General features: G+C 37.7%; 1 protein-coding gene across 1 annotated transcript in view; it reads right to left on the reverse strand.

Annotated features, from left to right (window-relative positions):
- Window positions 1-15252, reverse strand: part of RYR2 (ryanodine receptor 2) — a 721598-nt gene that overhangs the window by 142767 nt on the left and 563579 nt on the right. Inside the window, exons 62-63 of the mRNA XM_067710999.1 lie at window positions 14832-14953; window positions 8143-8192 (exon numbers count right to left, since the gene is read on the reverse strand). Of these exons, the coding sequence (XP_067567100.1) occupies window positions 8143-8192; window positions 14832-14953 (172 nt within the window). The remainder of the gene's footprint in view (window positions 1-8142; window positions 8193-14831; window positions 14954-15252) is intronic.

Below are 15252 nucleotides of genomic sequence, written 5' to 3' on the forward strand. Positions count from 1 at the left end.
CCTTCAACTCACATTTTTTTCCAAGGTTCAAGCTACTTTCTTTGTCTTCAAATATAACTCTCATCACCTCTAAACACTTAGGGAACCACTTACGGATTGCCTATTTATCTTTAAGATTGTATGTTTGCATCAGTGTGTGTGTGTGTGTGTGTGTGTGTAAGCATAAAAGGTACAAAATTAAAATCACAGCTCATACCTGAATCTAATAACAACATACAGCAAGCACTGGGTTTTTAAAAACATTGTTACCAATTCTCACAAAATAATACAACTCTCTAAATAATAAAAATAACAAAGCTAACGCTGTTAAGAGCCAAAATATCCTTCTTGTATCTTAATCCCAAACCGTTTTGTGGTTAATATAAGATTTCTATAATTCAGGAGTTTTCAATGTCATCCAAAATTTGATATATCACGTACCACTTGTTTTATAATCTGATTTATTGAGAATTCTCAGAATGTTGACTTTCTCTCTTCTGGGAAAACAGTAACAGTCATTCTAATTTTTATTCTTCTTCTTTACTTTTTCTAGCATGGCTCTTGACACAATATCTCATTATATATTTTCTTCTTTGAAGAAATGATTAATCTTGGAAAAATCCTTATTAATAACGTGAAATAAAATTATGCTAGAAGATGCAAATTTCTCTCAAAATTATGAAGAGACAGAAATTGAAGGCTGTCAAAGATTTTATTACTTCTGAAGTCAGTGATATTGAAAAGAATAAAATTACTGAGTCCCTAACTTGGTGAGAAGTTTCAGTTAAACTTAGAATATATATTACATATTCTATTCATTTGTCTCAAAGTCAGGAAATTCTCTCAGAGTAATACGTTGAAATGAAAGAAGTATCTATCTCTCTAATACGATCTTCTGATATTATTTTCATTATTATTTTCAAATAATATTATATATTATTTTCATTCTGAGTCTGATAAGAATTAGTTTATAGCAACTCTAATCCAGGAAACTCTTGCCTTTATCATACACACTGTCATAAAACTACAGAATCTTTAAGTTAGGTAAGACCTTAAGGATCCTCTAGTGATGAATACCATACTCAAAATAGACAACCAACAAGGACGTACTGTATAGCACAGGGAACTCTGCTCAACATTCTGTAATAACCTAAATGAGAAAAGAATTTGAAAAAGAATAGATACATGTATATATATAACTGAATCACTTTGCTGTGCACCTGAAACTAACACAACATTGTTAATCAACTATACTCCAATATAAAATAAAAATTTTTTTAAAGTAGCAGATTGTGCTACTTATTTCTCCTATTTTCCTTGACTATCATCCATTTTATTTAACCTTCAGGCTTACTGACATAAAGTTATATATAATTTTCTAACAGATTGTGCTTTTTAAATTTAAACCATGACATTCTCAAAATAGTGACACGTTCAGTTCTCACATATGCACTATCCTCAGAGATTCTTAGTGCTTTAAATGACTTTCCTTTCATTATACGTGTCCTATTAAACAACACGAGCACAACGTGAACCTTTTTAGGGATAATACAAACACATACAGTCATTCCTCAGTATCCGCAGGGGATTGATTCCAAGACTCTCCCCCAACACCAAGAATCCAAGGATGCTCAGGTCCCTTGTATAAAATGGCATAGTATTTGCATATAAACTACACACATCCTCCTTTATACTTTAAATTATCTCTAGATTACTTAAAATACATAATACAAAGTAAATGCTATGCAGGTATTTTTGAAGGATGGCGATTTCAAGTGTTGTTTTTTGGAACTTTCTGGAATTTTTTAAAAAATATTTTTGATCCCCGATTGGTTGAATCCATGGTTGCAGGGCCTGTGGATAAGGAGGGATGACTGTACTAATTTTCTAATGTCTCCTGATACAAGATAGCCCCTCATTTAAACACATGAAGAGGGTTTGGGGTCGGGGATAACAGAAGAGTCAACATAAACTTATTCCACTAATTTTTTAATCAGGGAGAGATACCAATTGATAGAATTCACTATATTACTTTATTTACTATTAAAACTCTTAAAATTAACATTAAGATTTAGGTACCAGTTTAATCATTCATACTCGTCTAGAGGAAAAAACAAATACTTTAACAAGAGCTATTGTTTCATTTAAGCACATGATAACACTTGTCCAGTATTCCTGAGGCTAATGTGGGAGCTGTATTAATGATGTTCTAAGGTCACTGAGGTCAACCAGAAGGAATGCTGGAGTTTGATACTCATAATGTTGCAAAATGCTTCCTTTATTCCAGGCATTCCTAGGAATCTGTCTGTCATCAAATTTGGAAATTCTCCAGTAAATCTGGGTGTCTCTAGACAATTAACTGTCTTGCTATGTTAAAAACTCACCAGAAAACAGGAAAGTAGAAAAGGCCTCTACCAAAATGTTCATTGCAGCTCTGTTTACAATAACCAGGACATGGAAGCAACCTAAGTGTCCATCAAGAGATGAATGGATAAAGAAGATGTGGCACATATATACAATGGAATATTACGCAGCCATAAAAAGGAACGAAACTGAGTTATTTGTAGTGAGGTGGATGGACCTAGAGACTGTCATACAGAGTGAAGTAAGTCAGAAAGAGAAAAACAAATACCGTATGCTCACACACATATATGGAATGTAAAAAAAAAAAAAAGGTCATGAAGAACCTAGGGGCAAGATGGGAATAAAGATGCAGACCTACTAGAGAATGGACTTGAGGATACGGGGAGGGGGAAGGGTAAGCTGGGACAAAGTGAGAGAGTGGCAAGGACATATATACACTACCAAACGTAAAATAGATAGCTAGTGGGAAGTAGCTGCATAGCATAGGGAGATCAGCTCGGTGCTTTGTGACTACCTAGAGGGGTAGGATCGGGAGGGTGGGAGGCAGGGAGATGCAAGAGGGAAGAGATATGGGGACATATGTATATGTATAACTGATTCACTTATAAAGCAGAAACTAACACACCATTGTAAAGCAATTATACTCCAATAAAGATGCTAAAAAAATAAAAATTTTTTAAAAATTTAAAAATTGAAAAAAAAAAAAAAACTCACCAGAAAACAGATAAGTAGAAAAGGCCTCTAAATGATAACTATTTTGTGCCAGCCTTCTCAAATAGTTCCTCGAACTGAAAGTATCATTGCTGGTAGAGTTTAATGATTGTTTGAAAAGTCATTAATCATGTGTTACTTCCTTTTCAATGTAAGTGCCCTAAGTGTTTTCATGGACCACTTAAGGAATTTTTTAAAAATGTGATTCTCATAAACTATGACATAAGTGGATATTATATTTTTCCTAATATTCTCAAGGAAAAAAATGTAAAGTCTGGGTTATTCATGAATGTAAGAAAATTCCAAATTGATAGCACTCGTCTCATTGTAGTAAGCATCTGCTGACTTATCTATCTTCTCTGTTAGACTGTAGACTTCTTAAAGGTAGGACCTGGTTGGTTGATTAATTCAGTCATCAGATATTTATAAAAGAGCCACTACGCACCAGACTTCCTGCTGGGCTCTGAGGATACAAATATAAGCCCTTGAAGGGCTGAGTTTTGGGCCAGAGAAAGAAGTTAACCTTGTAACATCATCAGTGAGATGAAGGAAAAGTATGCAGAGTTATGAGAAAGTTATAATAGTAGAAGGAGAGAGTATAATCAGGGAGGTTGGGGATGGTTTTCCTGAGAGAATACTATTTGGGTTGAAATGTGAAGGATTAGTAGTTAACCCCATTGTGGGTGTGAGGGACTGGAGAGGGGCATGTGGTGTATGGGATCCCATCTCCGTCAGTTATTACAGCATGTGCAAAGGCCCTGGGCAGAAAGGAATACATTTTCATGAAGCAGAGAGAAGGCTGCTTAAGCTGAGGCATCATGAGGAAGTCAGAGCATGCTGGGAAATGAGGATGCAGGGTACACAGGGGACAGACTATCAAACACTCTGTGGCCAGATGAAGAATTCTGATCTTTACTACAGAGAAATGGGAAGCCACTGGCTCCACAGGAGTGTATTCAGTGATGAGACCATTTTGTTGTTCTGTTTTGGTTTTTGGTTGGGGAGGGGGAGAGATATGATTGCTTTGGGGCACAGTTTAGAAGGGCAAGAGGGAATTCTAAGAGAAGGGTGAGTACGTTCATGGAGGCATACAGGTAAGAGACACCTGTAGATTGGCATGGGGTGGTAGCAGCAGAGAGGGAAAGAAATCTGCACTTTTCTATCCTCACAGGCTAAGAGAATGTTCACACACAGCAGACACAAAACTGGTTGCTGAAAGAATGCACAAAATGAATGTCATTAAGGCATTCGATTCATTTTCACATGTAAAAAGAAAGCCGTTAAGAAGTCTTGATACACACCCACCTGTGCCACCATCACTATCCCTGCTGCAGCTCTGGTTAGCAGATTCTCTTTCCCCTGCAAATGACTGAAAGTCTAAAAATAGGCTATAATAGTAGGACTTAAGTATCCTCTAAATGCTTTAAAATTAGGCAGTTAGAAAGACAGAATTTTCACTTAGCATAAGTGGGCGAAAATGGTAGGATTAAAAGCAATATTTCGTTAGTCAATAATGTGTCCTTGAAAACGGCAAATGGGATCCTTATTCCTTGTCAACCTGCCTGCGTCTTACCCCACCCTGATTCTCCAAAATACAAGCGTGCACCAACTTGCAATCACAAGCATTTCAGAAGTCAAAAGGGAAGCCTAATATAAAATAGATGTTATCTTCCTTACTAATTTTTTCTATAAAGTATTTTAATAGATACCCCAGAACTACTGTTCTGTAGGGAATATGGCTTGTTCCCCTTTTTTAAAACCCTACATTTTTCTAAGATAAAAGGAAATGGTTTACACACCTTCAAAAGAATATATGAGGAATAAAAACATGACTCATCTCTCTTTAATTCTTCGTGTGCTTCAACATAGAGAAAATATTTTAAAGTAGATAAAAGATATACATAAATATAGAAGTTCAAGTTTGGGGAATCCTCACTTTACATATCAGAAAAATTTCTGAACAGCTACAATCTGGCAGACACCTTGGAATAAATATTCCATTACTGATCATACTCAGCTCCCCACAACGACCACCACCAGGACAAGAATTTTGACTTTTGTTTTTTGTGTGTTTTTTGCGGTACGCGGGCCTCTCACTGTTGTGGCCTCTCCCGTTGTGGAGCACAGGCTCCGGACGGGCAGGCTCAGCAGCCATGGCTCACGGGCCCAGCCGCTCCACGGCATGTGGGATCTTCCCAGACCAGGGCACGAACCCGTGTCCCCTGCATCGGCAGGCGGACTCTCAACCACTGCGCCACCAGAGAAGCTCATCTAGTTTATTTTAATGCTTCCCTCTTGTCTCCAATCCCACCTTGCTGACATGTTTCTGGTTAATGTATCTCTTTCTGTATTTTTGCTCCTTGACACGAAGCCCAAGTATTTCTTTGTTAACCTCAACTTTCACTTCTGCCTTACTTTATTCTTAGGCTAGGTCATGAAACAATTTTCTGAACTAAGCACAGGAAAAACATTTTGATCATCAGTTAATGTCTGCCAGAATACAGAAAAAAAAAAAATAATGTAAAGGCAGGGCGAAAGAAAAAATAAAAGAGATTAATATGTCTATGTATTTACAAAAGACCACTGTACATATGCTGTTAGGTCTCTCTCTCTTCAGGAAAATCCACAACGGTATAACTGATATATCAAAAAGTAAATACTTGGATTATACAACTTCTGCTTCGATCTGGAAATGGCTAGATTATAAAGGCTTCATGGCGCATGTATTTTAAATAACCAAGTTCCCTAGTTTAGTGCGTATGTAATTTGATTTATCTAAATAAAAGCTGTAGAAATAAGACTAAGAATACCTTAGATTTGAAAGCTGTACTGTTACAGTTTACATAGCACTTCAACATTCATCATGTCATATGAGATTTTATACATGCAATAGATCTCTAAAGTTAGTAGTTATTTTAATCTAGTTTAAAAATGAAAAAAAACCAAACAAACCAAAAAACAAAGGTTCAGAGAAGTTAAGTCCCTTGTCCAAATCATTCAGCTGGTTTAGTTGCAAATAGAGGACTTACATACAGGTTTTCTGATTCAAAGCCCATTATTCTCTCCAGGACATCATGTTAACATCTAAAACCACGCTGTAACTGTAACATGTAAAGTTTACGTGTCTAAGACTTAACATGCTAACACTTTGACAAGTCTGTATTAGAGTATGTTTGATTAATAAAAGCTTCTTGAAGTCTGTATTGTTTTACAGGCAAATGCCTAAGCAAATTTGAAACAATAATAAGACACTAGAATAATATAAAGACTGCATTAAAATATGCTTTTGAGATAAAGATACACAGTAGCTCTCCAATAAATTCCTGTTAAAAATAATAGTATTTAAAGGCAAAGGGATTTAACATGCAATGATTCCTAAATGAAATACAAGAATCACAGAGAGACGGAATGAATGTTAAAATCCAGTTCTTCTCCTCTGACTGGTATGACAAGTTATATTATGCATTTATCTTCAACTACTGAACCCTTAATATACTCAAAGGGAAAAGAGAGATTAAACAACAGGTACAATTAATACATGGTAATGGAAGTCTACATCAGTAGACCAGTAGATTAGTTTACATATAGTTCCTCTGCAGAGGGTTATAAATCGCAAAATGGCACAAGGCAGGCTTCTGGGATGCTGAAAATGTTCTGTGTCTCGACCTGAGAAAACGGGCAGATACATGTAAAATCTCATCAAGCTATGTCATCAAGCTGTTCTCAAGATCTGTGTACTCTGTCGTATGCATGGAATGCCTCAAAAACTTTAAAAATAAAATTATAGCAAAACATGGGAAACCAAGAAGTTAAAACAGGTAAGAAGCTAGAGAGAGCACAACAGCAAGTATTTTTATGGGGTCCCCATCAGAGCCTTCCTCCATCATGAGAAGGTTAAGGAGTATACAAAAGCTCTGTCTGAACAATTTTCATAGAAGTTTTTCTACGAGGAAGAGAAGTCAAACAAAAGCCAGCCAACTTAGGAGAGCTTTCTGAAGACAATTTCCCCGTTAATTTTGGATAACTGAAACAATAATGCAAGAACTCAGGCAATTTATGAGAAATATATCTTAAAAACACCCAAATACTGGATAGAACAATATTAGAAAGCAAATACAGCATTAAGTAGTCATATCCAGAAACTATCATTTCTCAAAAATTGTAAAGAATGTAAAAGTTATTTGCATATATATACACATACACACACGTACATGTACCTAGTTCTCAGCTTATCCACTGTGGCTTTTATAGAAATGACTTAATCCTTAGGTTTTCCTGTGAATGGAATGGGACTTATAACATCTCTATCAGTACACTCAATGTTTTCTTACTGAAGTCACCCCGACGCTGTCTCAAAACCTATAGAGCATTGAGCTAAAATTTGCCTTGGCAGTTACGAAGCCGGATGCAGGAAAGCGTAAGACATAAACTCTGCCGACTGCTATGAAGTCTTAAAGCCCCACGGCAAGGAGAGTCTGTGGAAAGTGAGTGACCGCCCTGCAAGGCTCTTTGAAAGCAAGTGTTTGGGAACATGACTTTCAGCTACGTGAATTCTCAGAAATGAACAAAAACTGACTACCATGGGGTGAGGGGTGCTAGAAAAGTCGCTTTTGCCAAATCCAGGCCTCACTGTCTCTACTACGAAGCTCCAGTGTCTGGAATACAGTCGACATGCAAATCTGCAGTCAAGAGCATTAAAAGAGTGCAGTTAAAAATTGTTGGTGTATAACAGCTCATTACTTTATCTATAAGAGATAACCAAACACAAATTCAGAGGCCCAGTTTGGCTTCACCCCTCTGAAATAAAATACGGCAGAAGCTGCCATTTTCATTCATTTGGCCTTTAATAATATAACCTTTTGATTTTCAAGTGTGCTTTGGACTAGTATATAAAGTTACAGTCTTCAGTTTCACCATAGGTAACGCTACTTATAAACAACCTTGAGGACCTTACCTTGGCCTATGACGACCATGCATCCAGCCATGCAAACATGCATTCATGCAACATAGCAGCACACAACACAGTGCAAAAATGGCAAAGAAAACCAAGTGATGGCCATGCTAGTATTTGTTCAAGGGTCTCCTTACCAAATAGTGAAATCCTATGCCTGACAAGAACTCCAAGTTTGCAGAATAGGCTGAAGACAAAAGAAAAACAAAAGAGAAAAGGGAAAAGGGGAAGGGAAGGTAGAAAAGACAGGGAGAAATTAAATTAAAATAAAACAAAAAAAAGAAGAAGAAGAAAAAAAGAAAAATAAACAGCTGATATATGAGCCGGAAAAAAGCAACATGATGTCACGCAGAAAGAATCAATTATCTGAGCAGAATGTGGAGTAAAGATATTAAAGAAAGAGTCTTTGAGTGCATATCTTTAACAAACATGGTTAAAAAAGCACATATTATAAGGAACCAAAAAAAAATTGAAAGCAAAGCTAATTAATATAAAAGCAATCTATATGAACCCCGTAAGAACATAACTACTAGAAAACCACAAGGAGAAAACTTTAATTTTATCTGCCCCGAAGTACTACTGAGGTTCTAGAAATTTGTTGTTATGGATATCATTTAACAATGGAAGTATGGTGCTTTGGGCATAAAATGTTTACTTTTAGTATGTTTTATCATTTGGCCTTTCCTTCTCCCTGACCTTGACCACACCCCTTACACATATACCAAAGCATCCAGTGAATCTGAACACAATGAACTAGAGAGAGAATTTAAACAACTGATAATCCCTCAGAGAAAAACGATACATATGTGATAACTTAAAGGGCTTCTAATGCTAATTCATGACTTGAACATTTATTTCCTCTAGACTAAGTTCCTGGGTCTTCATGTCCTTCCTGGTGGTCACCAACGGGAGATTCCACATAAGGGGGCCCAGCACTCAACATGATGGCATTGGTACGCACTAATGCTTGGATCACAGCCCAGAGCCTGGACAATACCCGTTCTTGTCCTGTCACGTCTGTCACCAGGCAGTCTGGTGGCTTTCTTGCTGGGCCCTATTTTTAGGAACACTCAGTTTCATGCTATAATCTCTTCTAAACATCCCTCAGGATTCAGCTCAGACATGTTTACTCCAAGAAGCCTTTTCTAACACCACGTGTTCCTTCACCACTCCCAACCCAAGCTCAAAGAAGTCCCCTCCCAGTCAGGGGCCATCTGCAAATATCTACCAGGACACTTAACCTCCCGTATTACAACTGACACTCTTTTCACTTCTATCCAACAGTCTTCTGAACCCTCAGAGAGCACCGGTGGTCCACAGCCAGAACTTACCAAAGCCCTAACCTTGAAAATCCATTTGTACAGCAACCCCCCACACTCAGCTTGATTTTCCCAATCATGATGACAGCTATGTCCTCACTGCCCCATCCTCTCTTGCAAAGCTTTCCCATCACCAGCAGTGTGCAGATGTACACTCGTCAGGACTGGGGAGACAGGCTCTATGCCATAGAATCAATGGTGGCAACTGCTCACGGCAGAATGGGAGAAAGGAGTCAGGATCACTTTCATTACAGTGGACCACTTTTGTGGACCACTTTTATTACAGTAGGCTTTGGCCATCATCTCTCACTTCGGTAACAATGTGAAATAACGTATTGGTGAAAATTAATTATACAGGGCATGGGGTAGCTTTTCCAAGAAGACATTCATCTGCAAGTGCTTAAGTGACTTCGAGGTCTTGGGAAATCTCTTATCAGTGCTAAATATTTTTCAAACAATGATCTATTCAAGTAGATGTTAGAGGTAAGATTAGACTTTAGCCCCCCCCCCCACCCCAGAGCAGCATTATTTATCTTTAGGCTATAATTGAAATGAACAAAGACAATAAAACAAAAGCAACTTTCTCCAGGTGCCCTCATTCACTGAGCTTTCTGTGTGTTAACAGGGATCTGTCTCCATGTAAAGAGTGATTACATCTTAGAATTGTACACACTTTGGATTCTTGGAATCTAGTCTATTTTAAGCGACATCTTTTACCTCTTACTCGCTGACACTCTCTAGTATCCAGAGTGAAACATTCTGCGACGTTGAATTTATAATACTAGGATTACGTTTTTAACCTATGAATTTGAATTATGAATTTATAATACTAGAATTATGTTTTAATCTAGACCCGGGGCGCTTTGCGGTGATAGGAAACAGAATTGCTCTGTATCCTGAGCACATTTATGTTGAGAATCTCTCCGAAAAAAATGACTTCTTGTGATATCAGCTGCTTCCCAACTCTAGGTGTTCCTAATTAGTAACAGATGTGCCACCAGAGAGACATACAGATATATAGAAAGCTAGGTCCTAAGAAGAGACAAATCGTATCTCTCTCCCTTCCAGTGCCACCCCCTTTCAGGGTGTAGCTTCTGTGCAGACTCTAAGGTTTGATTATTATAAACTTTGGCCTGTAGTTTTTCTAAAGACAATTTCCATAATCCCGTTATCCCCTTTCTCTATATTCCTTCATTATTAACATTCTTAAGAATTCATTCTGCAGTTTCCTCCCTGACTCATTGCCTTGTGAGTTTGCTTTCCACCTCATCGCTCTCCTGAAAAACACTCTTTTGAAGTTCTCAGTACCCTCTAAGTAGCAAATCTAATAACCTCCTTTTCCGTCTCCATCCTGGAGAGCTAGCTCTCCACAGTACTTGGCATCATTAACTACTTAAATCTGTGAAACTCTGGTTTCTGTTTTACAGTATTACTTCCCACCTCCTCTCTAATTAATTGTTCTCTCTATTCTTCAAAGATCCACTTCTGAAAACCCTGGAAATGTAATAATTCTCCAAGTTTTGGTTCAGACCTTTCAGCTTCTCCCCGATTCTCCCTTAGTTTCATCTGCTTTCAGAGCTTCGAGCAGGAGATGGGTATAGATTATCCCCAAATATGTCATTTCTTGCCCTGATCTCTCCAACACCAAACACCTACTTCCCACTTTCTGCTGGATAGCTCCAGCTGAATGACCTGTTGGTACTTTATCCTTCCATATGGTACCACTTTAACCAAATTTAAACTCTTCTTCTCAAAACTAGTTCTTCTGAAGTTTCTTGTTTTTGCTAGTGAGATCAATATTGTTCCAACCACTCAACACTGAAACTTCAGCCCCAGGTTGGCCTCCTCCTTTCTACTTGAGATAGGACTCATTCCCGAGGCATGCTTACCTTCCCTCTTCCGTGTTTCTCAGACGCAGCCCCTCTCTGCATTTACATCTCCTGTGCACTCCCAGCACTTTATATATGGCCCATTTACACTCATCACAACGTAGTTCATGGTTAGCTCTATATGTATGTGTCTCCTCAGCTATCCTTTTAAGTCCATTAAAGTTGGGAACTGTGCTGTTGTATCTGTGTGTTTATCCTCAGACCTAGGACAGCACCTTGTACCCACGGGGCATTCAGAATACTTGCTGAACAAACCCACGGGTAGCACCACCTACTGGAAGCAGCACTTCTGTTACAACAGCTTGCATCCCTGCCATAGCTCCTAACGCCTGCCATGGCTTCCCAGCCATGCTACTCTTATCAATCCTACTTATGCTCCCAGACTGTCCTCATTCTTCTATTTAAAAAGCGTCAATGGCTTCTTAGTGCTAATGAATTAAGTAAAAAGAATAAAGATATTTTGACAGTTACTCTCAATTACAGTGTTCCATCATGAATCTACATAACCTATATTTCTCCTAAATGACCAGCTTCTACGCTGTACGTTGTTACCTAAAAAATATACCTTTTTCTTGATCTCTGACCTACGTATTTTTTAAGATCAGCTTTGAATGTCATGACTTCCATATATCTCCAGCCCACCCATACCCATCTAAGGGGTTCTTACTTTACTTTGACTCCTAGAGCACCGCTCAGCTTTCTGCTGCTGGAACAATATTTATTCCCATATACTTAGCCACTGTCACGTATACTCCTGGAGTGCAGATGCCCCATCTCACTCACCTCTGTGGACAGGAGAATATTGACTGTAGACAGGAAATGCTCGATACCTAATTTCTAGTACCAGGAGGTCTCTAAACAACTAATGGGAACAACCTGGTTTTAACTGTGGAGAAATTAATTTAGATCCACATAACTACTGCTACACCCAACTGTTAAATACAAATTAAAACGATCATGGCAATGCTCATCACGTGTATACAGGTATGTTTGTTTATTCACAGTAGCAGGGCCAGTTCTTTTTTTAAACCTGTTTTATCGTATTTGTTACGTATTTTACTCATTGAAGTAATATTTAACTGAAGTAGTAAGAAATCAGAGATTTACAAATTTCAGTGATTCCGTTTCAACATGCCAAACAAATTATTTAATTTGTCTTTGTTAATGTGATAGTGATGGTGGTTGTTTTAAAACATATCTTTATGATTATTAAAGTAAGATTTTTTCATTTTAAAAACTTGGAAAACACATAAAAATAGTAATATAAAATCTACAATGCACTACCTAAAGAAAACCACCATTAACATTAAATTTATTCCTTACCAGTACTTTTCTATACATAAAAATTTACGTTCTTTTAAAAAATCCAAATCAATACTATTTGAACAGATGTTTTATTTTTTAAGTGATAATTTTCCTAAGTTATCATGTATTTGTACCCATCACCATTTTAATGACTGGACAACATGTACCATAACTTATTTACCATCACTTTATTCATTTTTCAACTCTGATTTTTTTCTGAGGATAAATTCTAGCTATGTTTGGCATTAAAGTACTGTGAAGAAATCAGTTACTTCTGTTGTTATGTCTCTCATTCCTGTGTGTTGGAATGTTAATGGCATACATTAAATTTTAATGGCATACATTCCCTTTTGCGGAAGTGCTAGTGGGAGAAGTAAAACTTACCAACCCTCTTTCCAAGAAGTGAAGAAAAAAATTGAAGATGAAATCATTAAAAACTGGGGCAGTGTTATTAAAGGCCCCAAAACTACATCAACGGAGGCTAGCACAGAATCGTGATGTTCTTCTGATTTCTTCTATGAGGGATATAGTTGGTAAAGGAGAATTAGTTACTTCTGTAGTTAGTGAACAGTTCTTAGAGTAAAACTGAAAAATGAATGGCGAAAACAAGACACAATAAAAGGGGGAGGGAAAGAGCAGAGCTTGCATAATTTTTTTTCATTTTTTCCCCTGTATTCTCCAACTGTATTTTGATTTATGTTAATGAATGTGATTAAATTAACAACGCCCTCTAGGAACAAAGTTTCTGTTACAAAAGGTTAACTGGCCAGGAAAGACTAGGAGACTTTGCAGTAGCCTTGGTTCCACAGCGTTTAATGATAACTTGGTGTTGCGGCGTTTTCCAGCTACTGTGAGCACTCACCACCCACAGGGGAACAACGGGGCCAGTGGTGTGGATGAGTGCGCGTGTGAAACGAGGAGAGATGGGTCTCTCTCTCCCCTAGGGAAGGCGGAAGGAGGGCCACGCCATAGTGGGGAAGGGGAGGGGGTTATCTGCATCTTGGAAAGTAGCTCTTCCTTCCCTTTCCTTCTGGTAACACAGTTGGTGGAAACAAAGTGAGTTACTGGAATGGATTCTCTGTTATTTTAACTGTCATCCATTTTATCAAATTCACAGGAAGCTTTATTATTTGAAGAAGTTTGGAAACATTTTTAATGCTGCTGCAATCTTACATCACATGATTGGCTATCTACCTGTTGGTAGACAACCAATTAGACAATAAATTTGAGTAAAGAGATGAGCTTAAGATCCCACCCCCAGTGCTATGCCCCGCAGGAATCTTACTTCCTCTTAACCCTCTGGGAACAGTCTACATTCAATGTCATCTCACCCTGTCCAATAGGCTGATACTGCACTGCCATTCAACATATCATTAAAGTCAAGTCTATGCTATGAATCTAAAATTACTCTAAAAAAAGTCTTTAGAAAATAAAAAAGAGGTTTGTTTCCCAGGCAAGCCTCTGATGACAGATCCACAGATACTGTGAAAGGATAAATGCATATTCTTTTAAGATGTTAAACTTGTGATAATACGGCTAAACAGCAATAGATAACTAAAAAATGTCAAGACCAAGGAAAGCCTGTATTCTACTTTATACAGGGTACTCATTTTTATAGAAATGTTTTTCAAATACAATCTAAAAGTTGGTTTGGACTCCTGTGCAATGTAATACAGAAGGCTTTCTCAGGAATTGATTCTCATGTATACTAAGTGCTGGCAGAATTTTGAGGACTCAAACTTGAAATCCTCAGCAGAATCACAAATAGATCTCCAAAGAATACTTGGGTTTAAAGAGAAATAGGAAAGCACTGCTAGGATGCTGGCTTGACTGGTGTGAGCAGAAAACTTTAAAAAGTGTATATGTTTACTTCATTTTATCCCAAGGTGGCTCATAATTTTTTAAAATTTGAAGTTATAATTTCTGAAAATGAGATTCTGCTGAAAAATACAGGCTGGCAAAAACATTCGATTTGAATACATTTTCAGGAATCCAATGTTAAAAAGTATCATTTAACAAAAACTACGAATGCACTGATGCCTCTCCAGCCTCTACTTGTGGATTCTGTATTGGGTATTTTGTTCCTTCTACTCAGCGTTACATTTAGCAGTAAAATATAAGAAAACTCAACATCTAGAACACATGTATTAACTTGCCAAAACCATCCTTCTCATAGTGTTTGATTCCAAGGGGCCAGGGGCCGGGGAACATGGGTGGGAACTCTTTGCGTGATCCTGCTTCAAGAACCTGAGATGCTCGTTCTCAAAAGGAAATGCACTTAAACAACGGTCTTTATTTTTCATAGCTATTTACCTAGTCACCATTTCTTTCTCTTTGTTTGATGCATGTCCTCCAGAACACAGAGGTCTGCTGGCTGCAGATAAGAAGTATAAACGATGGTTTTTGAAATACTGATCAATTAAAGGAAGAACAACCTGAAAGAAAGGAAAAGAAAACAGATCTACACAGTGGACTCTTCTGGGGGATGAATGAGTGCTGAGTTTTTAGAGCAGCCAGAGTTCTGTCCACATGCAATAAGTCCCCCATATCCACAGCCATGCCAGTCAGCACCATTTCAAAGTACGCCTCTCCTAAGTCTCACTCTGCTGTCTCCAGTCCCTATATGTATGTCTGTGTGTGTGTGTGCGCATGTGTGTAATTATAAAAAAAAACACATCAGATTTTCAATGGTTTGAAATTAGCCTCAATATTTTCTCAAAATGAAACAGTCTTA

This window comes from Pseudorca crassidens, chromosome 16, assembly GCF_039906515.1.
Source record: "Pseudorca crassidens isolate mPseCra1 chromosome 16, mPseCra1.hap1, whole genome shotgun sequence".
Lineage (NCBI taxonomy): Eukaryota > Metazoa > Chordata > Mammalia > Artiodactyla > Delphinidae > Pseudorca > Pseudorca crassidens.